General features: G+C 35.7%; 2 protein-coding genes and 1 pseudogene across 3 annotated transcripts in view; all 3 read right to left on the bottom strand.

Moving 5' to 3' along the window:
• ELOVL7 (ELOVL fatty acid elongase 7) overlaps nt 1-1,540 on the bottom strand; it is a 72,835-nt gene extending 71,295 nt beyond the window's left edge. Inside the window, exon 1 of the mRNA XM_016137056.2 lies at nt 1,362-1,540. The gene's annotated coding sequence lies outside the window, so the exon portion shown is untranslated. The remainder of the gene's footprint in view (nt 1-1,361) is intronic.
• Nucleotides 1,541-8,199: 6,659 nt separating this feature from the next.
• On the bottom strand, nt 8,200-9,742 carry LOC107506374 (annotated as a pseudogene).
• Nucleotides 9,743-12,129: 2,387 nt separating this feature from the next.
• ERCC8 (ERCC excision repair 8, CSA ubiquitin ligase complex subunit) overlaps nt 12,130-25,880 on the bottom strand; it is a 39,871-nt gene continuing 26,120 nt past the window's right edge. For both annotated transcript variants that reach the window (XM_016137052.2, XM_036225728.1), the window contains 2 exons: nt 22,945-23,025; nt 12,130-17,650 (listed from right to left, as the gene is read on the bottom strand). In XM_016137052.2, the coding sequence (XP_015992538.2) occupies nt 17,582-17,650; nt 22,945-23,025 (150 nt within the window). In that variant the 3' untranslated portion in view covers nt 12,130-17,581. The remainder of the gene's footprint in view (nt 17,651-22,944; nt 23,026-25,880) is intronic.

Here is a 25,880-nt window from a genome sequence, read left to right as displayed (position 1 = left end):
GTCTCAGTTTTTCACCCCCCAAATAAGGATAATATCATTTACCTCACAGGAACAATGGGAGGATTAAGAGTTAATTCAAGTTCTTAGAACAGTGCCCTGCATATAAAGAACTCGATAAATATCTGCCGTTGGAGGAAAAAAGATTGTTTTTGTTTTTTTGTTTTGTTTTTTGTTTTTTAGTCCTCGGTGACCTTGGGAAAAACAATTTTTTGGCCTGAGGTAGGAGCAGAAACTACAAAGGGAATTAATAACTGAAAGGTAAGAAGACAAGGGGCAGCCACAAAGTATCCATGACTTTCACAGCAGTTAAACAATAAAAGTGGGTGAAATAAAGACTAACGGGCGAGTTCAGGGTTAAGTGAAAACGCTTTCCGATGGGCTATCTCAGCAAGAAGGTAAAGGTTTGGCTCACCGAAACTATTCTTAAGTCGGTGTGGGACTAGTTTCCCCAACAACACAGGGAGCTATACCGGGTAGAGACCGGACCTTTCCTGTCCCAGCTCCCCAAGGAACTCAAAAGAGCGCTGTCTCCGCATCCGGTAAGTTTGAATCAGGGCTGACTGATCCGGGTAGAGGCCCATTTCGTAAGTGAAACAACAGGCTTTCCCATTTCCATGTCTGGCACGACCTGTTCCACTGCTCTGTACTCATCACTCACTTCCACGGCCAGCAGCCGCCAGGACAGGATGCAGCTCAGGGAGCCAAAGAGGCAGCGCCCCGCTGCAAACGCATTGCCTCAATTTCATTCTGGCCTCAAGGACAGAAAAGCGCCCCAGAAGGGAAGAAAGCAGGAAGAAAGGGACTCGGGAATTCTAGGGGGTTCCTAGCGAGGCCAGATCCGGAGCTGGGGAAGTGACCTCCGTGGCCAAGGTCGAGCAGGTCCTTCTCTCTCCCAGTGCCACTGGCGAGCGCCTCTGCCTATCCGGCCGGAACAGCAGCGCCCGCGCCTCGTGGAAGCGCTTGGGGGGATGGCGGGGGGGGGGGCCTTGCACAAAGCCTGGTGAGGCCGGGGCCCACCGTCCCTTTGGGATTCTAGGGACGGCGGGGGCGCTCCCCACGGAGGGCGCAGGTGAACTCCGCGGCCACGCCCTCTAATGGGGGTAAGGGCCTTTGCCCTCCGCACCTCAGCTGTGGTACGGAAACTTCCGAACACCTCCCACCCCCATCCGAGGCGCGGGAAGGCCCGGCCAGGCTTCTCGAGTCTCCCACACTCGGATCCTACTCCCCGCGTGCCGAGCCCAAGTTCCTCCCTCCGACTGCTTCCGACAACCTGCTCTCGAGGTCCCTCTCCCGTCCCCCATCTCTTCTCGCACCCAGGAAAAGTTTGGCTCCAGCTTGCGGACCCAGAGCCCCGCACTCACCCCGTGGGGAGCGGAGCCAAAGCGCCCGGCGCGCGCGAGAGCAGCCAGCGGGGGCGGACGGCGGCGCGAGCGCAGAGCTCCTGACAGCGGCCCCTGCTGCCCCCGTCGCCGACCAAGCTGGAAAGTGGGAGGCGGCGGCCGGGATGTCACCTGCTGGCTCTCCCACCCAGCTGCGTGACGCTGCGCAGCGCCGCCCCCAGCCCGCCCGCTAGTGCGGCCGCCGCCAGGTACCCGCGTGGGGCCGGTGGGAGGAGCAGCCGCAGGCCGGGGAGGGAGCGGCGGGTTGGGGCGCGCCTCGGTCGCTCCGCCTCCGCTCGGCTCCGCGCCGCTAGTCGCGAGGCTGAGTGCGTGGCCCGGGACAGGGTATGACTATTGGCTGCTTTGGGATATCGATTTTGGCTGATAGACTTATTATATTTCTTTCTGAGCACAAATGCCATCAGGTCATCTCACCTGAGGTTATCTCTTGGCTTAACAAAGTCTGCGAAATTTGTCGTCAGGCATGATTCAGGAATGAGTTGCAGAACTATCTGAAATGAGGCAAACCTGGCCAAGGGTGATACCTGCGGCAGAGAGGAGGAATACGAGCGTCCCTGCTCCTGAAAAGGCTATTCAGAGGGTCGATTCTTACATAAAATGGAGACCAGACTCAATCAATCAGCGCGAGGAGCCCAAGTTGAGGCAGGTCCATCCCGTTTATTAAGAAACTAGAGAATTGCTGCAAATACTGGTAAGTGGAGGGGGCTTTTGGTGCAATGAAGAGGAAATTGTATATCATCTAATCTAATTTCTTTCCTGGTTAGTAACAGCAACTGCTGCAGAGAAAAAAAGACTAGCAAACTTTCTCCTCATGTACTACTTTTGGATTGGGGAGTGGGGTGAGGATGAACCTTATGCATGTGTCTGTGCACTCCATTATTTTTTAACTTACCTGCCCTGTATCTGGTTATGATTCTTTAAACCACCGTTATGTTTTGGAATCATGGCGTCAATAGCTGAAATGCAAACCAGGAGCCCAAATAAGTTATCTATTTAAAAATCAAAACCATAAACTAAAATTGAATTATTTTCCAGAAGCCTGAAAAATAACCTCAGGGGTTGCAGTCAGATCCAGGCACCTTACAAAGGTGACCAGTGGTATCAAGATTACTGGGGTGGGTGGATAGGGATCACGCTCCGTGGGCCAGGAGCACATTTTCCTCACATACAGGGTTCGGCTAATCCTATTGCATTGAACATCAGGTCCTAAAAGTTGAATTTAAAACTTTGAGAGACCACATAGTAACCACTGAAAGGAAAGCAAAACAAACAAAAAGAAGAAAGTTCAAATTTAAGAGAAGCTAGAATTCAAGGGTTTCTACTACCTTTTAGATAAACTTTGCTTTCATAACTATAACAGGTCATTTAGTAGATTTGGGAAATCTTTTGGGAATTAGAGACCATTGCTTAATGATATTTGTCTTTGAGTCTGTCACAATCCATATATTTATGAAATTTCAAATATGCAAGTCAAATACTCATTCATTTAACAAATATTGATTCAATGCTACTACGTTCCAGGTCCTGAAGATTCCACACACAATAAAACAACAACAAAAAATCCCCTGTTCTTGTGGAGTGTGCATTCATTTTACCTGGGGATGACAGACGATAGATGAATAAATAAAATATTCAGTGTTCATGTTAAGTGCTACAAAGAAAAATAAAAGAGGAAAGGGGATGAAGCTTTGGAGGTGGGTAACTGCAATGTTAATGTGGATAGAGAAGACCTCAGTGGAAAGCAGCATTTGAGCCAAAATTTTAGAGGTGAGGTGGCAAACTATGTGCCTATCCGGTTAACAGTGGCAACGGCAAGGCTAAAGTCCTCAGAGCATGAGCGTGCCTGGGATGTTCATGTTCGTATAACATAAAGGAGGCGAGTGGTTGAATTGGAGTGATTGAGGACAACAGTAGTAAGAAGTGAGGTCAAAGAGTTAAGGGAAGTATTTTTAGAGAAGTGGTATCATCTGACTGAAATTTTAAAGAGGAGTACCCTGGCAACTTTTTTGAGAATAGGTTAGGGGTGGGTAAGTGAAAGCGCAGAAGCAAAGAGATGATTAGGAAGATCTTGAAAAATCGAAATGAGAGATAAAAGTGCCTTGACCAGGTTGGTAGTTGTAAAGGTAATCAGGTTTTAAAAATATATTCTGAGGGTAATATCAACAGGATTTCTTAAGGATCTGATGTGGGGTGTGAGAAGGGGAAAAAGGAGTTGAAACATTCTTCTGGGTGTTTACTTTGAAAAACTGGATAAAGAGAGTTGCCATGTACTATTAAGAGGAAGACCATGAGGGAAGAAAGTTGGGAGGGGAATAGTCAAGATTCGTTTGGGAAATTGTTATAATTTGAGATATTTCTTGTATATCTAAGTGGGATTGTCAAGTATGCAGTTGGTTATAGAGTTCAAGAAAGTGTTGGCGATATAAATTTGGGAGTAGTACACTTCCAGATGGTATTTAAGACATGAGAAATGACTAGAAGCAACAAGTGAGACGAGGGGTTTAAGAACTGAGTCCTGGACACTCCAGTACTAAGTGGTTAGGGAAATAAGCAGACACTGGTAAACAGAACTGCCTGAGAAGGAACAGAACTGAGGTTGGAGTAAAGTCAGGAGAGTGATATATCCTGGAAGATAATCGGTTATCCATCTATTGCAACAATAATGCTGTATTACAAATAACTCCAAAGCTCAGTAGCGTATAGCTATATACTTGTCATACCCACAGATTAGCAGGTTGGTTGCAGTTCAGCTGACCTAGGCAGTGCTCAGCTGAATAGCTCTGCTTTAGGTTGAAGATTAAGCTTAAATCTGTTCCATGTGTGTTCATGCTAGAGCCCAGAATGAAAGGCAGCAACCACCTGAAGATCCCATGGTAGATAAGTGGGGTACAAGAGCCAATCCAAAGCCTATATGCTGTAGGGGCCTCTGCTTGAGTCACTGAAACACATTTAAGGCCTCTGCTCACACAAAGTTGGCTAATATTCCATTGGCTACTGTATGTCACACAGTCAAATACAACATGAAGGGCAGGGGTAGAAAAACATAGTCCACTCAGTGGAAGCGTGAGAATATTTGCTAAACAATAATCCAAACTTTTATCATAGGAAGGGAAGAAAGTACTTCAAGGTGGAGGAAGTGATCACCTATGTCAAATGCTATAAGTTGAGAACAAGAAAGTGACCACTGATTTAGCAATATGGAAGCCATTTGGTTGACCTCAACAAGAGCAGATTTGGAAGAATGAAAGGAATGAAAAACCTGAATGGAGTTTCAAGAGTAAGTAGAAAGAGAGAAATTGGAGAAAACCAGTTTAGATAATTCTATCATGGATTTTTGTTATATAAAGGAGTGAAGAAATGAGATAATGACAGGAAGAAGGGTTCGGTCTAGTTACCATTTTTTAAATAGATGACATTTAATGCACATTTGTATACTTTAGAAAAACTTAGTGGAGGAGGAAAAACTGCTAGTGCTGGAAAGAGGACAACTGTTGTAGTGATGTCTTTGAGGAAGTGAGAGGGATGGGATTTGGTGCACAGGTAGAGAATGTGGCCTCAGATCTCAATGTGTACACTTTTTATCTCATTTGCTTATTTTTACATAGAATTATATATTTTCTTGTTGATTTGTGCTAATATTGTCAGTTATGTTTTACAACCTCTTTTCTCAATCTAGGGCTTATATTTTAATTTTATGAGAATTTTTATTCTTAGCTTTTAAATTTTATCAAATTTATTTCAAAAATAGTGAAATGTATCAATATTTCTCTTATGCTTTATGCTTTTTGGCTCTTATTTTAGAAACATTTTTTCTGAAGTCATACTCATTTTTGGTTTTCTAAAATTTATGGGTTTTCCTTATTAAATTTAGATCTATAATCCATCTAGAATTGTTTCAAATTATTATTTTTGAAAGGTAATATATTCACATGCCTTAAATATAAAAAAGGCACACTGTGAAATACCTTCCAATTTTTCTCACATCCATGCCTTTCTGATACACGTCCAACACCCTGAAACCACCACCATCAACCCTTGCTTGGATTATAAGACTCTTAACTGGATCCTTTGCTTCCTCTTCAACCGATCTCCACACTGACACAAAAGTGATATTAAAATCTAAGTCAGATTACGTCTCTCTCTTGGTTCAAAACCTTCCAATGACTTCCCATAACCCTTTCAGGGACCTATGAGGCCCTTCTTAACCTGACATTGTCTCCAATCCTTATACCCATTACTCTTTCCCATTTGGCTGTCTTGCCGATCTTTAGACAGTCTATCCATGCTTCTGCTTCAGGGCCTTTGCACTTGACATCTGGAATAGTCCTTTCATAGATGCCTGCACAGCTAGCTCCCTCATTTACTTCAGGCCATTACTCAAAATTCATCCTTTTCAGTGAGGACTTTCTTGCCTGCCCTAATAAATTTTAATGCTGTTCCCCACCCTCCCCACTTCTCATTCCCTTTCTCTATCTTTTTAACTCCTGTGCACTTTTCAACAATATATCTGATTTTCATATTTACCCTATTGTTTTTCTCTCAATTTTGTACAGGACCATAAATTCTCATCTTTTAAAAACTAATTACTCTAATTCCATTTCCATTTCTTCAGTCTCAGTTTTAAAGTCATGCTAAAAACTTCCATTCTCAATTTAAATATTCAAGCACAGCAAAGGACTTGGCCTGTTTTGTTCACTGGCACATAGCTAATTCCAAGAACTGAGCCATTTCCACATAAAAAGTTGTACGCAAATGTTCATAGCAGCATTATTCATAATTAAAAGTGGAAATAATCCAGATGACCATCAACTAATGAGCGGATAGATATAATGTAATACATCCATACAATAGAATATTGACAATAAATAAGGAATGAAGTACTGATACATGCGGTAACACAGATGAATCTTGAAATCATGTTGAATCACAAGGAGGAAACTGCTAATGAGGAGGTGTGGGAGCAATGATAAGAAGTGCCTAGTTTCTTGATGATCTTGGAAACAGCGTAGCAGCTGAGGACTGCCTTTGTGGACTTTTATCAAAAGAAATGCATTTATATTTTATTTAAGCAATGTTATCTTGAGTTTTCAGATAAACCTAATCCAAATTTATAAAAACTGCTGCCATTGGGCAGGTGTTTTCAGGTTTATCATAATTCCTACCACTATTTAATATCTCCCTAGCATTGGGATTTGCCAGTTATCATCACATCACAATGTTTTTCTCTCCATCAAAAATGAAAAAATGAGGCAAACATAGCCAAGTGTTTCATGAGAAGAGCATGTTACTGTGGAAGAAAAAACTATTCCTACGTGCCTAATACTGCATACAACTATTAATGCACATCATACTAAATGCACATGACTTAAGCTATTATGAAACTAACCACAGTGAAAATTATGACCAAAATAGCAGACATTTAATGACAATTTTAACTTAATGAAAAACTTAATGGACTGAAAACAAGGGCTGGAATTACATCAATGATAATGGTGTAAAATGTATTAAGAAAAATTTCTTGGCACGAAAACCTTTTGCCAACGATGGATTTACAAAAAGGTTAATTCCAACAGAAACTGCTTCCTGGACAAAAACTAACATTTGCAAATCTGAGGTATAATAAGAGTTCTTAGCATGTTGAAGCTGGAGTGAAGAGAATTATAGTACAAAGTTGCATGAAAAGGTTAAATCACTTTTATTCCCTTCCCACCCAGCCAATAAAAGTACAGATATAAAAAATATAAACGTTATTCAATTACCTATAGTTATTTATGGTGTCCAAAAAATTTTAAGTGTTTGCATAGCTTTTGGACATCATGCCAATAATGGGCATATCAGGAAATTATTTTGTGTGATGAATAAAGTGGGTAAACAGGACTGCAAGTAGGTAAACAGGGGGTCCTGCAAGTCAGTGCAAATGTTGGACTTGTTTTGCAAAATAAACCTATGATGGCAGTTGGGGTAGGTCACACAGACTTACTTCACAATTCAATGGGAATCATTTAATTTAGAATAAGGGAACGTGTCATGAATGTGGTAATGAAGACTATGAAGGGATGCATTATCACACTTTGAACTACAGGAGACATGTCAATGCTTTCTTTACTTGAATGGTATGCACAACAGATGTGGTGTGAGACTAACGAGATTTTTTTTTTGGATGGTTGTAAGAAATTAGTTGTGTTATCTATAAAGTGTCAGCTGAATTATTAGTGAAGATTTAGTCAAAGATTGGAACTTTGGTTGACATGATACTCATTTCTTTATAAGTGTGTTCACAAGCAGTTTCACAAGTGAATCATCCATTTACCCATCAAATTTCTAATCAAATTGTGCCTTTTGGAAACTCAGTTAACCAAGAAAAATCTGGCCTACATTCATATCCAGAAATAACGTTCCAGAAATTTAAGTGACGTTTACCTCCGTGGAGCTAAACATCAAACTCTAAAAAAGTTATTTGATTTCAAGTATTTATAAAAATGAACAAACTTGGGTCAGTTTGCCTTTTTGCAGCTAATATTGATAATTGTAAAGAGGTAAAAAATGTAAATAGTACACTGAAGTGTAGTTCTGAAAATTAACCAGGAGCTGAATTCTATAAATTCAGATCTTAAATATACAAAAATCATTGTGCAAGGAATGTTTTGAAGGAAAAAAAATCTGTGAAAAGCTTTTACATTACTAATCCAAATAAAATTAATATTGCTCCCAGATGATATAGAAAAAGTCACATTTCTCATTCAAGATAAAAATAGATAAAAATATAATAAATTATAGAAGAAAAACATAACCAAAACACTTATTTTTAAGTGGGTATTTAATTTCTAATATCACATATTTATTATGTTACATGCTGATGATACCAAAGTGCAATAAAAAAGTATGATTATAGTTCTTATATTTCTTACTATCCTCACCTCTTCACTCATTTACCATGTTCTCCTGCCCTTTGTAAGCATCTGAGGTTTTCAGGCCTTATCTTGTCTTTTATACATTCCTTCTGAGTACAAAGATAATCAATGACCTAAAAAATGTAAAATTTCTAGAAACATTTGGTATTTTTCCATAGTTGGGGGAATGAGAAGAAAGTCCAGAACTTTAGAGCCAAAAGCAATAAATTCACTCCAACCATAACATTACCAGGTAGGAATGGGCTAGTTGGAGAAGGCCATACTGAGAAATCTAAACTCAAGCTTTCAAAGTTCTAATTTTGTTTAGCTATTGGGATTCACAAAGCAAGTCCCCAGTATAACAGCAGCCCTCTAAAGGAGTCGGAGGGATCTATGTTGGGTGTACAGGCCAGCAACGATCTTGAGAAAATGATCCTTTGTTGTTTTGCTAGAGAAAGGCTATAGCATTAAAGTAATACCCAGGTTACTACGTAATATTTAACAACACTTAAAATTTCATATATAGTAAATTACAAAATCAACACAATTAAGCACTTTATCATTTGTGAATTGTGACTGCAGCTTTTTTGTAGTTAAATACTTGGTAATGGTATTGTTCGCTAATTAGTTCACTAAATAAATATACGTATTTGCATCTCTCATTTGCCAAGCAGTATTTCAGGTGCTGAGGATAGAGCAATATACAAAATGGAATATATACTATGGAGTGTACATTCTAGAAGGGAGAGGCAGACAAAAGAAGCAGACCACGTCCTGAGAAAGCAAAATTTGAGAACAATTTTGATAAGAGCTCAGCCCAAAAGTTCTATTACCTGAACAATTCTTTTATGGCAGAATTCTTTTTTTTTCCTGATTTTACTTTATTAGAATTTATTTGGTGCTGAATTTACTGCTGGCCCATAAGTTTTGTGTCTTCAGTTTCTTCTGGGATATCTTTTTCTTCCGAGCAACCTCCTCTTCTGGTTTAGAAACAATCTGCTCATTTTCATTAATGATCATTTCAATATGGCATGGGGAGCCCATGTAGGGGTTAATCCACTCGTGAGCTCTGTAAGTTCTGCAGTATATTTTGGGAGCTTTGTTCACCTGGATATGCTCAATGACCAAAGAATCTAAACCCTTAAGTTCAGCATCACTTTGCATTTTTAAGCATGTGCAGCAAGATTTAACACTCTTTTGGGGACACTGACCCTTCATTCAGCCCCACTGTTTGGCCTGGGCACATCTACCAACTCCACCACTGTAACAACAGAATGGCACACGTTGTTTCTGTAAAGTGACATCCTTCAGATACTTGGTGGCTTTTCGGATATGCATACCCTTAAAGGCCTACACAGTTTCACGAGTGGTCTTAAAGGGAACATGAAGATTTCAACCGGCTAACTTGCATGATTTTGTGGGGTTATCTGGGTCAAGTTAATAGCGAACCATTTTCAGAGGTCACATCAGGCTGCTTATGCGAAGAGCTGTCAGAACTTTATTTCAATTCCGTAAAGTATATTTTATTCCCATTCCACAAATGATGAAATTAGCTCAAAAAGGCTAAGCAACTTGCTAAGTAAAACAGCTAATCAGTTGCAGCTCCATAATAATTTGGATGGAAATTTTACTTCAAAATTTTAGTTTAGGCAAAACAGCATTCTCATTCCATTAGAATCTGAGTGTTCATGCAGTGTAAGGTAATCCATGAAATTTCTATAAAGACATTTCACCTTTGCCTTCAATGAACTTCAATTAATCTTGAATATAAACCTCTACTTTAATGTTTCACACAGTGAATATCATTTAAAAATGCTTTCTAAATATTATAATGTGTGATTTTGAAGCAAGAATGAATTTAACAATTTTCTATTACAGTTTTCTGTCTCCTTTTTATTTTTTAACTAATTAGAAAAAGAAAGTAAAAATATATTATTCAAATTCACAGATTTACTTGGTAGTAAAACTAAGATTAAGGCGCAGGTCTTTTGATTTCCAGTTCACTCTTTATTACTTATTTCTTTATGAAACCATTACAATTATCTCTTGATAATTTTATGATTTTTTAATGTTCATAGTGATAGTATCATCGAGTTACTTTTAACACCCTTTTTCCATAGTACTTACTGAAATGCGACAAAATTTTGCATATGCAATATACATTAAGAAAAAATACAATTAAGAGTTAACTCTCAAAGACTTATTAGGTGTATTATTTCCTCATTTTAGTACTTTAGCAGTATATTTATGTGGAAAATATATAGATTCACACAATAGTGGATGATGTCACTACATGAGGAAGACCCACCTGAGTAGTAGCTTTGCTGGTGTTTGAACAGGAAGGTGTTAACAGGCCCTAATTTAGTGCTGTTGCTAACACATGAGATGAACAACAGAGAAGCCACTTGAGCCAATCATTTATTGCCTTTAAGAGTTGACCACAAATACCAAGGAAACAAAGCCACTGGCCAGGTCTAAGGCTACAACCCTATACAATAACCATTAACAAAATGTGAAGGCATAAAAAAAAGAGGAGCTTGAGGAACTCTGTCTCAAATATCGACTCACTGGTATTTTTAGTGACAAAATAATAAGCCAAGGTTAGGATTGTACATTTGTTTCTTTGTAAGTCTTGGGAAAGCATAGACTGGGAGAGCCATGTTAACCCATTAGCACAACGTTTATGAGTACCCCCATGAGGCTAAACAGGAGTTGGTTAGTCAGTGAAAAGCATCTGAATATAGGGAAAAAAAATTAAGTTTAAAAAAGGAAATTTATCAATATAGTTGTTTATAAAAATTATAATTTAAATATAATTATAATTAAGTTATAATAAAAATAATTCGAAATAATTATAATTTAAATTATAATTTTTATAAATACAAATATAAATTATAATTATAATTTACAGAAATCTATTTTTCTAATCTTCAGAAGTTATAACATTTTTATAGAAATCACAAACTATTAGTATATAACTGTTCAGTAATGACATACTGCTGATTTAGAACTGTGTGGCCATTAGTTTAATATCTAACTTGAGGTTTTTCTTCCCATTGAGAGATAGTGACTTTTCTTTGAAAGTTAACTGAGATTGATTTGTTGAGAACAAATTTTTTCTATTATTGTCTTGATCAGATTTTAAATAATAGCTAAAGGTTTTTGTTGTCTGGTGTCTCACCAATACTAGGCTCTCCTGCCTACGTGTCCCTTACTGAAGAATTTCAATTTTGAAGTTATTTTTTTCTTTTAATACAATTGATACAATTTAAGAGTTTGTCTTCCAAACTTTCTTTAAAGGTTTTTTATTGAGTTTAAATGGGAATTTTTAACATAAACTGAACAGAAAGAATGCTTCCGTTGAAGAGAAGACTTTTTTCCTCTATTAAGATGTTTTCTTCATAAGTGTAAAGAAAAGGCTTGGCAGAAAGTATAAAAGCTTAACTATGATGCTATTTTCACACTTGCTGTTAAACATAAATTTAGGGCTATGTCAATAAAATGTGTTTTTTTGTTTCTTTGTATTTTTAAAAACTAGATATTTCATGGGTATATCATGAATGACTTTAGTACTTACTGAAACATGACAAAATTTTGCATATGTAATATACATTAAAAAACATTACAATAAAAATAGTTAACTCAATTCTCAAAGACTTATTAGGAGTATTATTTCCTCATTTCCTCCCAAACTAAATTGGGATTAGTTTGAGGTCAAGTAAACAATTGGCATAAGCGTCCTTTGAAATATGACAGGATACAACATTCATTAGCCAAGACAGTGAGGAAGAAAATTTTGTAAACTGTAAAAGGCATCAGAAAGAAATTACAGGTGATCATTACATTTGTAACAGGTTTATTCATATACAGTATCAATAAGGCTAGACAAATATCAATTGAATGAAACAATTTTTAAGTTTTAAGTGGAAACCTCTATTAGACCTCTCATATTTCTTCAATATATTTCTGCAAGTGTTTAAAAACAAAAGTTTAGGGTGGGGAAGAGAATAAAACAATAATTTAAAAGTCTTTCCTGATGATCACAGTCAGGTCTGAGTGACCTCAAAGAGCAAGTGCGAAATCTCAAAATATAGAGCAGAAACAAAACCCATATATACTGAGCGCTTGGTATATTTTGGGCACTGTTCTATGATTTAAAAAAAAAGGCAAGCAGGAAGGAAAACATGACTATGAAGGAGAGATCAAAGTAGACTTTACATACAATTAATAGGTGATGCAAAGAAGAAAAAAGAGAGAAGCAACAAATAGATATTAGAAGAAAATATCCCTGAGCTGAGAAAAGACTTGAGGCTTCAGACTGACTAAAAGAGCTCACAAGTGGTCCGGGAATTGATAGGGGGAAAAAGAAGACTTATCAGGTATCTTGATAAAATTAAGGAATTCTAAGGATAAAGGGGGGAAAAAATCTTACTGTTGACTAGCTGCCAGCTAAAAAGATTGAATTCTCTATAAAGGGGAAAAAATCACACTGGTCTTGGAATTCTCATCTGCAGTACTAGAAGCTAGAAAAAAGTGAACATAATAATTATAGACCAATGAAAGAAAAAGACTACAACCCAAGAATCCTTTACCCAGCAAAATTATAATTTCCTCTGACAGAGGAAAATATGATATTCTATGACTAAAGTGTATCAGCCAAATACATCGCCTAAGGAAAATATAGCACAGTTCACAATCTTTACTACTGTACAAGTGGCCATGAACAGGAGACCGTATGAGGAAAAAAACCAAACCTGTTACAGTCACAAGATGGACTATTGTGTAGTTAATTAAAAGAATAACTTAGTATATTAAAATTTGTTCTAAGATATACAGACACGGAAATAATTGTCATGAAGAAAGTTTATACTCACAGGTCCCTAGAACCAGAAGACATAGCATATCATGCCATGCAGGGCCATGGAGGAAAGGACCAGGATTGGTCAGGAGGCCCCCTCTCTAGGGAGAGCAAAGAGCAAGGCATGGCCCAGAGCCTTTCTCAAGGGTTTTCTGGGAAGAAATGCGCAAGACATAGTAGGTACATTTAGGGTTGGATAGTTTGAATAATTTTGGTAGACTCTAGGCTATAGTGATGGTCCCTATTTGTCTGGTACCTGGCCCTGGGCTGATTTAGGGTAGGGGGAATAATGGCTTGGTATGTGAGTTTGACGATGAAAATGGTTAGGGGTATGGACTTTAGATTGGTTGGTTTGTATATAAAAGGCTCACTCTCAGGAGAGACACCTGCTATCTTTGAGAATTAGTCCTGGAAGGAGCAATATCACTAGGATCAAGGTCCCAATACCAGTGTATCAATAATACAAAAAAATAAGAAAATGTAGTCAATACAACTGGCTCTGTGATGCTTTGACACCATATTAAAGGAACTTGGGAGTGATGGTAGTGGAGACTTTTAGAGAAGAGTGCATAAGTTGCCCTAAACAGTGTATAGAACCTTTTACTATGACAGTAGAAAGGAGGAACACAAATAGAGTTCATGCCTTAGGAGAGGCAGTCTGTGGGTATTGCTGGGGCCAAACTTTTAGTGTCTAGGGTGAAATCATCTCCAGTGGTGAGGGCGATGTTATGTGGGATGTGGAACTGGGATATCCTTTCTAAGTGGGTACCCACACAAGGTGATGTGGATCTCAGCATTTACCATGTTTCGTTGAAACAATGGCTTATTTATAGGGTTTGGGCCTCCAGATTGTAAATTAATGAAAAAACTCAGACTAGTAGTAATAAGATCAACAGTCAACAGAGGAAAGGTGTACATCTGTACTTGACAGATTTTTTTGGTTTCTGGTAGAAGTTTAGGTTCAAATGGGTCCCATATCAGATTGAGCAGCTGTCTGGTCCATAGACAATCTGGTTAATGGGTCCCAGGAGAGCTTTACCCTTGATCTAGCCACTAGCCCTTCTGGGATATGGGAATGATAAAAAATTTATAAAGATAGGAGAAGACATTATAAAAAGGGCCTCACTAACAATGAGTCTTTATAAACATGAGGCAATGTAAATCTCTCTTAACCTATAAGAAAGCATGATGGGAAAGTTTTTTTAAAGCTGATGTAAATATAAATTTACCAAGGAGACCATGATGTCTCTCAATTAAATTGGCTATTTGGGACCAATTAGGTAAATGAAAATTCTATCAAATATGTTTTTAAAAACGGTATTATACATTTTGAGAAGGAAAATATACTTCTTGGTTATCATCAGTAATGTCTAAAACTCCAAAAGGGATACAGTATCCTGGCAAGGCCTTCTATTGTGGCCTTAATATATGTGGAGATGTATAACTTTTATTTATATCTTGGATATCTTTGAGTCGAAAGAGTCTCAAAGTTTGTTTGTTTCTTATGAGAGGGACAACTTTTGGGCAATAGTATAACAATTTATAATAAATGTGAAGATAGGGCTACTTGTTGTCCAGTGCATCCAGCACCAAGACGACTGCCTGAAATATGGCCAAGTGTGTTGTTCCCTGGGTCCCATCCTTTATTAAGAACATTCTGACTAAGAGATGGAAAGCAGCAATATTCCACTGAGCTCCATCATGTACAATGCCATGTGAGTAGTCTAGGTACTTCCACTGCTGTTCATTCAGATAATCCCAAGTGATGTCCCTGGTAGCCATATGGTCTGAAGGAGGGGGTGGCACTCTTTAGCACTTTGGCATCTGGCAAGAGAGAGGACAGGGGAATCCATATCCTTATGCAAGTGGAATATGCCAGAGAGTCCAGGTCTGGCTCGATCCTGTCTTAAAGAGCGCTTCGTAGCTGTGCCACCTTTTTGATGTGCTATTTCCATGACCCAAAGCTTACAGGTCACAGGCTGAGTGTCATAGGCTGAGAGCCCCTATATTCCAAAGAGCCCATTATGTATTTTATTTGTTGATTTAAAAAAGTATAGTATGAAGCCAAGAGGGGCAGTTTCTTGTATCAGAAGTATTTGGGCAATGTATGGCCCTAAGTGGTCCAGAGACTCCAGGAAGCATTATAAGAGATAGCCAAAGTCTCTTTAATGAAGAGGATTGACAGGAGTGCTTGCTGATTTTAATTTGGAAGTAAAAACTGTAAATAAAGTGTTGCCATCAGAACCCCAGAAGTACTAAAAGATGTTGGACCTATGGATCCTAAATGAGTGTATCAAATGAGTCTCCTTAGAAGATGTCATCAATATAATGTCATACCTGTGCTCCTGGAAGAAAGTGGATGCAGTTGAGATCTTGTCTGCAAAGAATATGTGCAATGGTAAAGCTGCTGAGGTGCCTGATAGGTAGCCTGGCACTTTAAGGTAAAGACAACTGTATCTAAGAGGCTATTGAAACAGGCACCGAACAGAACAATGTCAGCCAAATCTGCAAGAGAAAAATATTTACTGGTTGTTGATTGAATACAATCAGTAATTTTAATAATATTGGCTATTGGGTATAGGGCCCCAATGGATTTGAAACTACATTAACATTGCAGTAATCTACCATAAGTTTCCCTTTTATATTTGTTATATAAATTCTTTAATATATTTACTACATGTTTTGAATTTCTAATTGGGTCAAGTTATAAAACTGTTTTACTATTAATGTGAGGAATGGGGAGGGAGGTGCTGATGTGGGAGGAGAGGAGTTTCCATAGCAACTGCATCCTGTTATTTATAATTAAATGTGTCATAAACAGATGCTTGGAAGAATGGCCACGAAAATGTTAGAAGTGGTTACCTTAGGGTGGTATGATTCTGTGTGACCACATTCTTTTTTAAGTTTTTATGTTGCTTGAATTATTTACAGTGAGCATATATACAGCTATCCCTTGGTATCTGAAGGGGACTGGTTCCAGGACTCCCTATGAATCCCAAATCCTCACGATGTTCAAGTCCCTTATGTAAAAATGGCATAATACACACACCCTCTCATATACTTTAAATCATGCCTAGATTGCCTATAATACCTAATACAATATAAATGCTATGTAAATAATTGTTATAATGTATTGTTTAGGGAATGATGACAAGGAAAAAAAAACTCTGTATGTGTTCAGTACAGACACAACCATCATAGGCCTAACTACATAGTACATGTCAGCAACAATGTAACTTTTTAGGGGAATAGTTTTCATCCACAATTGGTTGAATCTCCAGATGTGGAACCCACAGATATGGAGGACTGACTATATTTATATAACTAGATAGAGGTAATACAGTTATTTGTGGTCTGGAAGGAAAATTTCTTCTTCCTTAAAATTAAAAAAAAAAAATTTCCAATTTCAATAGCATTTTCAAAGGTCATAAGCCTCCTTATCGAGGGGTGTGGGAAAATGAGAGTAAATAGTAGGGGCTTAAGAAAATCAACTATAAAGTAAACATTTGTAAATCATTTGGCTAGAAACATCTGATATGAGGCCTAACGCACACTTAAAAACTCACAAAAACCTTCTCTACTAGTCTTTTTGATAAGATCAGGAAGAAAGGGAATATAAGATTAGTTTCATGATAATCACTTGTGGGTTATTATAACACAAGAGGAGTAGACAATAGACAGAAATTTTATGACAACATTTCATGTTTAAGCCAGATTCCCCTGTCTGGACATTTTCTGCCTCAATGAATGAAGCAGGACATGGTGACATCTTAACAAGATTCAGAGAAAGGAAGCTGAAGCATGAGTACAAGCTGCCATCTGACACATGAAAATAAAGGAAATGTGGGATTTTCTTCAAGTTAAAAAACACCTGTGATGCACTTTTTGGACTGTGGAAGGAACTGAGTCCAAAAAACATTTAACATAAAACTAGACAATGGTCAACTAAATAAAATCACTGCAAAAACTGAATGCATGAAAAAAGAATATGACATTTTTGAAGCTAATTTTTCAACAATTATTTTTGATATAATCATCCTCAATAAAAATAAACAAGGTAATATAGCCAGTTGGAGAGACTCTGCTGATAACCGCCACTTGCTCATCTTCAGAGAGTGTACCTTAAAGTTCACACAGTGGGCTCACGGTCCCACATGACAGCACCATGACTTGTCTCTTTGGACTGCAGCAAGAGGGGCTGCCCCAGGCCATACCAACTGGGATCACGAAGACGTGTTTTGATTAAATATACCATAAAAAGGTCTGTTTCAGGATTTCATGCAAATACTAAACTCATTTTAAAACATGAGGGGAAAAAAATCACCCAAATTCAGCGCTAATTTCGCTGTCCCTGGACAGTTAAACAAATAAAAACAAAACAGTCCCATTTTAAAAATTTCATCAATAGACATAAAGGTACTTAGGATTGACATTCATCCTTCCTCATCACTGCTGCTCCAGGCATCTTCAAATGCTGGATTTAACTGTGATTTGGTTGTAGTCTAAAAAGGAGTGGAAAAAGGAAGACTTGATTTATCCACCTCATGATTTTAGACTTACAATAAAGTAATAAAATATATCAGATGAAAAGCAATTAGATTATTTTGAAAGAAATGATATATTGTTAATTTCAAACAAAAGTAATGTAAGAAAAACTCCACATACAAGATAATGTAACTTCATTTTAAATTAACATACTGGACTTTATCCAAATCATGTTTCCCTTTAAACACACACACACGCACGCACGCACGGACAAACCCACACACACGCTGCTCCTGTTTAAGGCATTTCTGCAACTCTTTGGAGAAGGTAGCACATTAACATCCATGCAGCTAAGACTGAACTCAGGTCTACAGTCTGACTTGACAGCCCAAAATATTAATGTTGGCAACTTTTATTGTTTGGATAGACCTGACTTTTATAAATAAGCAAAATATCCATATATGGAGATAAGGTGTTCATCAAACTTAGGAATATCACTTTGGGTTCAAAAAGTAATGTGAATTATTAAGTTGTGACATTTATTTACTTTTTTATAGCTGGTAAAGTAGTTCAGAATCACATGCAAAATGTGTCAGAAAAGGATAACATGTTTCATTAGCACAAAGGTTTCCCTGAGAGATTTCTTTGACCAAAAAAACCCCAAACAACAACGACAACAAAACCAACTCACAAACATTTGGTGTTTATTTAAAACAACAAAACATCATGGTACTCTTACACTTTAGAGCCAGACTTTATAAAGGTAATCAGAAAATGTGGTATTTCAAATTGATTCACTTTTTTTGGAAAACATTTTGAAATGCTACCATATTATGCTCTGGTAAATGATTAAAGGACTTAAGATGGGCTCATTTTTTGAGTATGTGGGGATTATGAGCCAGCTTTGCTTCTCATTCTGCAACTTTTATATTTGCTACAAGTTTGTTCAGACCCAAAATCCAATAATATATTAGCATCAGAACTACTCAAATTATCTTACATGTATTGCTTTTTACAACATATAGCAATAGTTTTTGATAAGAGTAACCCTGACTGTATGTCTGAGAGTGCTCATTTCCTTTTTGATGAACATGACGACTTAGAATATTATAATTCAAACAACGATAACAGTAGGAAAAGTAGGTGTTTCCAGTAACTACCCCTAGTATCAGCCAGAATAGTTGGAAAATATATTATTTTAGGTATTCACTATAGCTATTAAAGCTATAGATTACAATGTATTATTACTAAAACTTAGATTTGACTATTGTCGCTATTGCTGAACCTAATGTTGGCTATCATCACTTGTACAAAAAAGTTCCATTATACACCAAATGTCCAGATACAAAACTATTAGCGAACCTCAGTTAACTATTCACTTTTCCTAGCAGCAATTCATGGATTTGAAAGAGTAGCATACTGAAGTCTGTTGATTTATTCTTTTATCCAAACATTTACTGGATTTCCTATCTTTCTGGGTTTATAATTTAACTATTAAGTTAGGTTATTTAGTGAAAGTTTATTCAAAGATGTATTGCCTTGGGGGTTAGGGTGATTCTTCTTCCCTACTCTATCTCTAGAAGCCTTTAACTCTGCCTTAGTTACCTACCAAAAACGTCCCTGGATGGTTAACTTATACCAGGGTCATGGCTCCTAATTCCACTATGGTACCTATTAAACATTTTAATTTCATTTGAAGGCTCAACAGAGAGGCAAAATTACATTTTATTGTAAATTTATGTTGCTATGGTGAGCAAAGAAATGAAAATAATGAAGTGAAAATCAAAATGCAGCTGCATATAAATTTTACTGTTTATAGTAATAAAGGATAACAATATGAATGCATTACAGTATTGTAAGCATATTTTATTACTAAAAATCACAAAAAAATTATACTTATAGTTAAAAGCTGCAGTAAAAATGATGTATATGAATGTGGTACAGATATTATTGTTTGAAACCCAATGATCAAGTGAAACTACCAACTATTCAGTTTTCTCTACAACATCTCCTTCCAGTTGACATCCTTTCTATGTTTTACATGTCCATCTCTACCTCACCACGTAGCCTGTTCTACTGACAGATAGTTGTGAATGTTACAGAGATAGGGAAGCATGAGTTTAGAGGGATCCATCTAGGTCCAAATAATGGAAAGGAAAAACAAAACAAAACTTAACATCCATCACATATACAATCTTGATAAATTCTAAATTTTTTACTGGTAATTACTAGAAAGTCTCCATGGGCAGAATATAGGGTTGTCTGTGTCAGAAAGTGGTAAATAAAACAGCTATGTATTGTGTGACTGTCAAAATAAAGTAAGATTCTTGGTGAGAAGTCAGATTTAAATTGTAACGTAGCTGACCTAAAGTTCTCAGAAAGGAAACTGTTTAAGTTATACAGGCTTCCCTTGACCATGAGTAAGTTTTATGATGAGGGAGGGAAAAGGAAGGCAACTCCTTAGAATATAGTAAAACAGCCTGACAATTAAATAACAGGATTTATGCTTAAAGACCATAAAATCTGTCCCTAATGCAATACTCTTGTTTCTTAGGGCAGAACTAAACTCCTCCTCTTAGATCTTAGAAGAAACATGCATAAGGGATTATCTGGGCTGATGGAGAAGTAAATCTCATCTCAAGGGTGAATTTGAAAGAAAACCTAAAAACAAACTTGCTTTGATGATTCTAATATTTGGCAATATAATAAACTTGTCCCAGATCACTAATAAATGGCAAAACTGTGATTGAAACCCATTACCAGTATTTTTTAATTTACCTGAAACTAAAGACTAAGTGAGTGTGTATGTGTATACGTGTTTTGTTTTGTTTTGAAGTGTGTTGCCACTCTGGGAAACTGCAGCAGTCATTTATTTGATAGTTGAGATGAAAAACGTTTAAATATGAGTTATACAGTAAATATACATATAAGGAATAAGAGACTTGTGAAGATGGACTTCTCTATTGGCATCTGTATCATCAACATTTGTGTTCTACCTACATTCACAGGAATCTTTCAAACTACAGTTTTGTGAAAATAATCTTAGCAACTACCATTTTATAGTAATATGAGAATGATGACTATCTTAAAGTGTAAAACAGTAAATTTTAAAAGATAAGGTTTTATAGCTCTTAAACTGAAAAATAAAGCTAACTTTGGAAAATAGTATGAAGGTTCCTCAGAAAATTAAGAAAAGAATTGCCATATGACTCAGCAGTCCATCTTCTGGTTATCTACCACCAAAATTTGACAACATCTATTTGTAAAGTTATATGCACCTCAATGTTCACTGTAGCATTATTCACTCATGGCCAAGACATGGAAACAACTAAAGTTTCCTTCAAAAGATGATTGGATAAAGAAGATGTGGTACATATATATAATGGAATATTACTCAGCCATAAGAAGAGATGAAATACTGCCATTTGTGACAAAATGTATGGATCTTGAGATTATCATGCTAAGTAAAATAAGTTAGAAAAAGTCAAGAACCATATGATTTCACTTAAATGTGGGATGTAAAACGGAAAGCAATGGACAAACAAGACAAACAAAAACTCATAGACATAGATAATAATTTAGTGGTTATCAGAGGGAAAGAGGGGAGGGGAGGTAGAAAAAGGTAAAAGGGGTCAAATATATGGCAACAGAAGGCAATGTAACTTTGGGTGGTGAACACATAACACTATATGTAAATGATGTATTACCAAATTATACACTTGAAATCTACATAGTTTTGTTAACCAACATCTGCAATAAATTTAATAATAAAAAATTAAAGCTAACTTGTTGTATATTTCTATTTGATTTTCTACTTGTACACCTTAATTTCTTATACAAAAAGTCTTCTAGATAAGAAGTTCAAACTACCACTATAACTATAAAATAAGGAAATAAATCATCAGAATCACATACTATCTTTATAAATTAAGTATTCTAGTTTTCTTCTAATATCCTATTTCCAAACATAAGTCATACTAGATTTATTTTTATTGTTTTCATTTGGTAAATGATTGTTATACTTCCTAATAGGGTCTATACTATAATAAGTTGGATTTAATGTATATAGTAATTCCCAAACAGGACACAATTAAATAATAATGCAAAATAAATGCCCAAACCAAACTATTTGACCATATTAAGCTTTCCACAGAAGAATATTCATTTAAAGCAGCTATATATAGAAACTAAGCAAAGCCTATTAATAAACCAAATTAGACAAGTGATGAAATCTGCAAGTATTCATACAGCATTTGGCCAGCTGCTTGAAGATTTATCATTGTACGTGTTTTCTTTTTCATTTGGATTAAGGACAAAAAAAAATAATACTAATAATTCACAGCTTTACACTGCAGTAAACCATAGCAGCTGCAAATTTAGGTATGAGATTCATTTTGTCAGTAACTCTGAAATGCTATCAACCACCTCCATAAAAATTCATCTCCATGTGGTTTTGGGCAAAGTCCTGTTTTCATAAAGAAACAAAATGTATGAAAAATGTTTTTAGAATTTCAAATGTGCTCTAGCAAAAACTTTCTTCCATCTCCATTTAAGATATTTTAATTTTACTATGACTTAGGTAAGATTAACGTGTGGTGTTTCCAATTACATTTATTTCTATTTCCAACTTTAAAAAATTATATCTATACATATTGGTTTTCAGATATTAACTTTTAATATCCTGGAAATTAGGAGAAATGGGGATGATTAACAGTACCTAGTAAAATAATCTTTGGTAAGGATAAATGGGGATGATTAACAGTGCCTAGTAAAATAATCATCTATAGACAGCTGTACATAAAAGTAAAAAAATATAGTGACTACTACTATGATCAGGGACCATCTCTTATTCATTTTTGTTTACCTCTCACATTTTTAAGGCTTTTTATTCACACTGTCATATTTGTACCAATTTATGCTCTAAGGCACTAATAGACTGCTAAGAGGAATATAAACTGGTAAAATCTGACAATGTAAATAAAGAGCCTTAAAAATGTCATACATGATAAACCTACTATGAATTTACACAAACAAGCAATCAGAAATAGAAACAATTATGAACAGCTATTCACCTTAATTTGTTAGTAATGATCAAAAGAAACATCATCAAGTGAGTAAATATTTAAGTAAACTGTGGCATACTTTGTGTTCTTTTAATATTTTTCTGCTGAATTTTCCAAATGTGTTATAATAGGCAAATTATTTTTAAAATCAGAAAATAGCAAGAAATGCTTTAAGTTTCTCATATAAAATTAATAAAACTTTTATTTATGATTTAAAAGTAACTACGATTTGTACAAATAATATTTACCTCATCATCATCAGGAACTGGTTCATATAAGGATGGTACCCAAGCAAGAATATTGCAATCTCTGCTACCACTATAAAGTTCCTATAACACAGAAAGGAAAGATGTGATTGTAGGTGAACTTAAAGCTGGTACCAATCTGAAACGAACTACATCAATTTTTAAATGATTATTTCTTAGATTAGATACATTAGATTAATTCTATTTCTACTCCAAAAAACTGGGCTGATAACTTTTTATTTTTAATGTAGTAAAGCTTCGTTTTATATTTTAAAACAATATTATGATACGTTGAAGCTTGCTAACATGAAAATTTACCAAAATATTCAACATCCAAATGGTTTTTATCAATCACAGTATCTATTTCAAATGTCAGAGTAGAGAAAGAAAAAAGGGAAGAAGTAAAGAGTTTGTCCTTTTCTGTCAATAACTGAGCTTTTAATAAAGACTCCAAGGAGAAACCATATGAGTTTCTAGCTAAAATAGGCCAAAATTTCACAAAACATTTGTTTTATAAGAGGAAGATTGAGTTGATGCACAGTTCATTTCCTTTCCCAACAAAACTTAAAGAATAGGTTATATTTGCTAGTACTGAAAACATTCCTATGGGGCAATGAAACAGATCTTCTCGTACAAAGGTCATAAACTAGGATCATCTTTTTGGAGAATAGAATCTCAATATGCATCAAAAGTTTTTGTATGCATTTTTAAGAAGTCATTCCAAAGACATACATAAAATTCAAGGATATCATTGGTATTATATTTAGAAAAAAATTGAAATAACTGTCTAAAAGTAGGGTATTAATTTATGTAAATTTATGTAACATTTATATGACTGGTTATGATATACCTATTAAATTTATTTTTGAAGACTAATGACATAGGTAAATAAATACTCATAATGTCAAAAGAAAGTAATAGGATAAAACCAAATATTCATAGTATGAAGGCAAAAAAATAGGATATAAAACCTTAGGTCCGTTAAAAAAAAAAGCTACTAGGCAAAGGAGAAAAGGATTAAAAAAACCCAAAACACTACAATGTTAAGTGGTTGTAAAACTCTGAATGACTGATTTTTCCCCCTCACAAATATACTTCTGGATTATTACACAAATATTTTTAACAATATAACTTTTTCTGCTCTGGGATGTAATTATTTTTATTATTGTTCATCTCAAAAACTATTTGAAGCCTAGTACAATTAATGTTTTTCTAAAAAAAAAAAAAAAAAAAAAAAAGTAAGAGTTCTTGGTAAGGAAAATAAGATTATGAAGTTATATGTAGGAAATACAGATATAAAAAATTAAAGTAAATTAAAATTATTATACATGATCAAATTTCCTAAATGGAACAAAATTCTGTGTCTTGTTAAATCTAAAATATATGGTTACATTAACTATAGATAATACAAAAATATTTTCAGATGTTCAGTGACATTGAGTAATTTAGTTTTCTAAGAAGACAAGATATATACCCAAGATAACTAGGTCAAATAAGCTTAAAAGGCAGTTCATGATATGCACTGCTACACTGATGGATATGAAAAGGCAATTCTGTAGATATATAAAGAGAGCTTGGAAGAAACAGAACTTCCATCAGAATGATTAACAAACGTTTCACTTAAATGAAGGTATTTGAATTGTGTCTCTAAGTTTTTGGCTAAGTGTAGGGGTTCATTTGAGATAATGGATTAAAAAAAAAATCTCAAAGTTTATAGAAAAGTTCCAAGTACAGCACAAAAGATTGTTTTTCCCTGAAACACATGAGAATAAGTTGCCAACATGAGGTGCAATCGTGCTTGAAAATTCAGTGTATATTTCCCATGAACAAGGACATTCTCCTATATAATTACAATGCTACCAACAAAATCAGAAAATTCACATTGATATATTACTACCAGCTAATTCTTTGACCCACTTAAGTTTTACCAATTGTTCCAATGTCCTTTATAGCAAAAGGGTCCAATTCAAAATCATATGCTGCACTGAGTTGTTATGTCTCTTTATTTTCCTATAATCTGAAACAGTTCTTTAGTGTCTCCTTGGCTTTCCTGACCATGACAATTTTGAAGATACATACCAGTTATTTTGTAGAACGTCCCTCAAATTTTGTTTGTCTTATTCTTTCTCATGACGAAATTTAGGTGATAAATCTTTGCCAGGAGTATCACAGAACTAATGTCCCATAACTAGGACATTAACTTTGATCATTTGATTAAGGTAATGTATTGCCAGGCTCTTTCAAGGTAAAATCGTTCATTTTACCTTTCTAATTAATATTTTGTAAGGTGGTACTTTGAGATATGTAAATATCCTATTCCTCATCAGACTTTAATTAGTTTACTTACTTATACCAGATTTGTGGATCTCTATTTTAGTCAATGGGTTACAATTCATTATCATCATTATTCTGATGTTGCTTATACTTTGTCAGATTTTTATATTCACGGTAGAATTACTATATCAGGTTTGTTTTCAGAGTGAGTTTTGCATAATATTTCATTTGGAAAAAGGTTCTGTTGCTAAACAGATACAAAAGTACTACTCCCTTACTTTTGAGATTTATAATTATCTTCCTTTTCAGAAATCATAGTAGATGGAATGAGATAAGAGTTGGAAGCTTTCTAATGAAGTACAGTGATTAAAATCTTTCTGAGTACTTAGCAAATATAGAAATGGTATTTGTCGGGAGGCAACTGGCCCCAGGTTTCTGGCTGTCCAGGCTTGTCTCAGTTATTCCAGGGACTTAAGGGAATCAGTATCTTGGCACACTTTTAATCCATTTTAGGCACAATTATTAGGATGCTCTGATTTGTTGAAAAGTAATAATTCATAGTCAGAAAACATTGGTCAAATCTTGGCTTTGTCTCTAAATGATTCTGAACAAGAAAAAAGGTACAGTATTCTAAAAAGTTCTTTGATGGATAATCATTCTCTGTC

Source organism: Rousettus aegyptiacus, unplaced genomic scaffold (assembly GCF_014176215.1).
Source record: "Rousettus aegyptiacus isolate mRouAeg1 unplaced genomic scaffold, mRouAeg1.p scaffold_m13_p_8, whole genome shotgun sequence".
NCBI lineage: Eukaryota > Metazoa > Chordata > Mammalia > Chiroptera > Pteropodidae > Rousettus > Rousettus aegyptiacus.
This window is presented reverse-complemented; position numbering and strand designations above follow the sequence as displayed.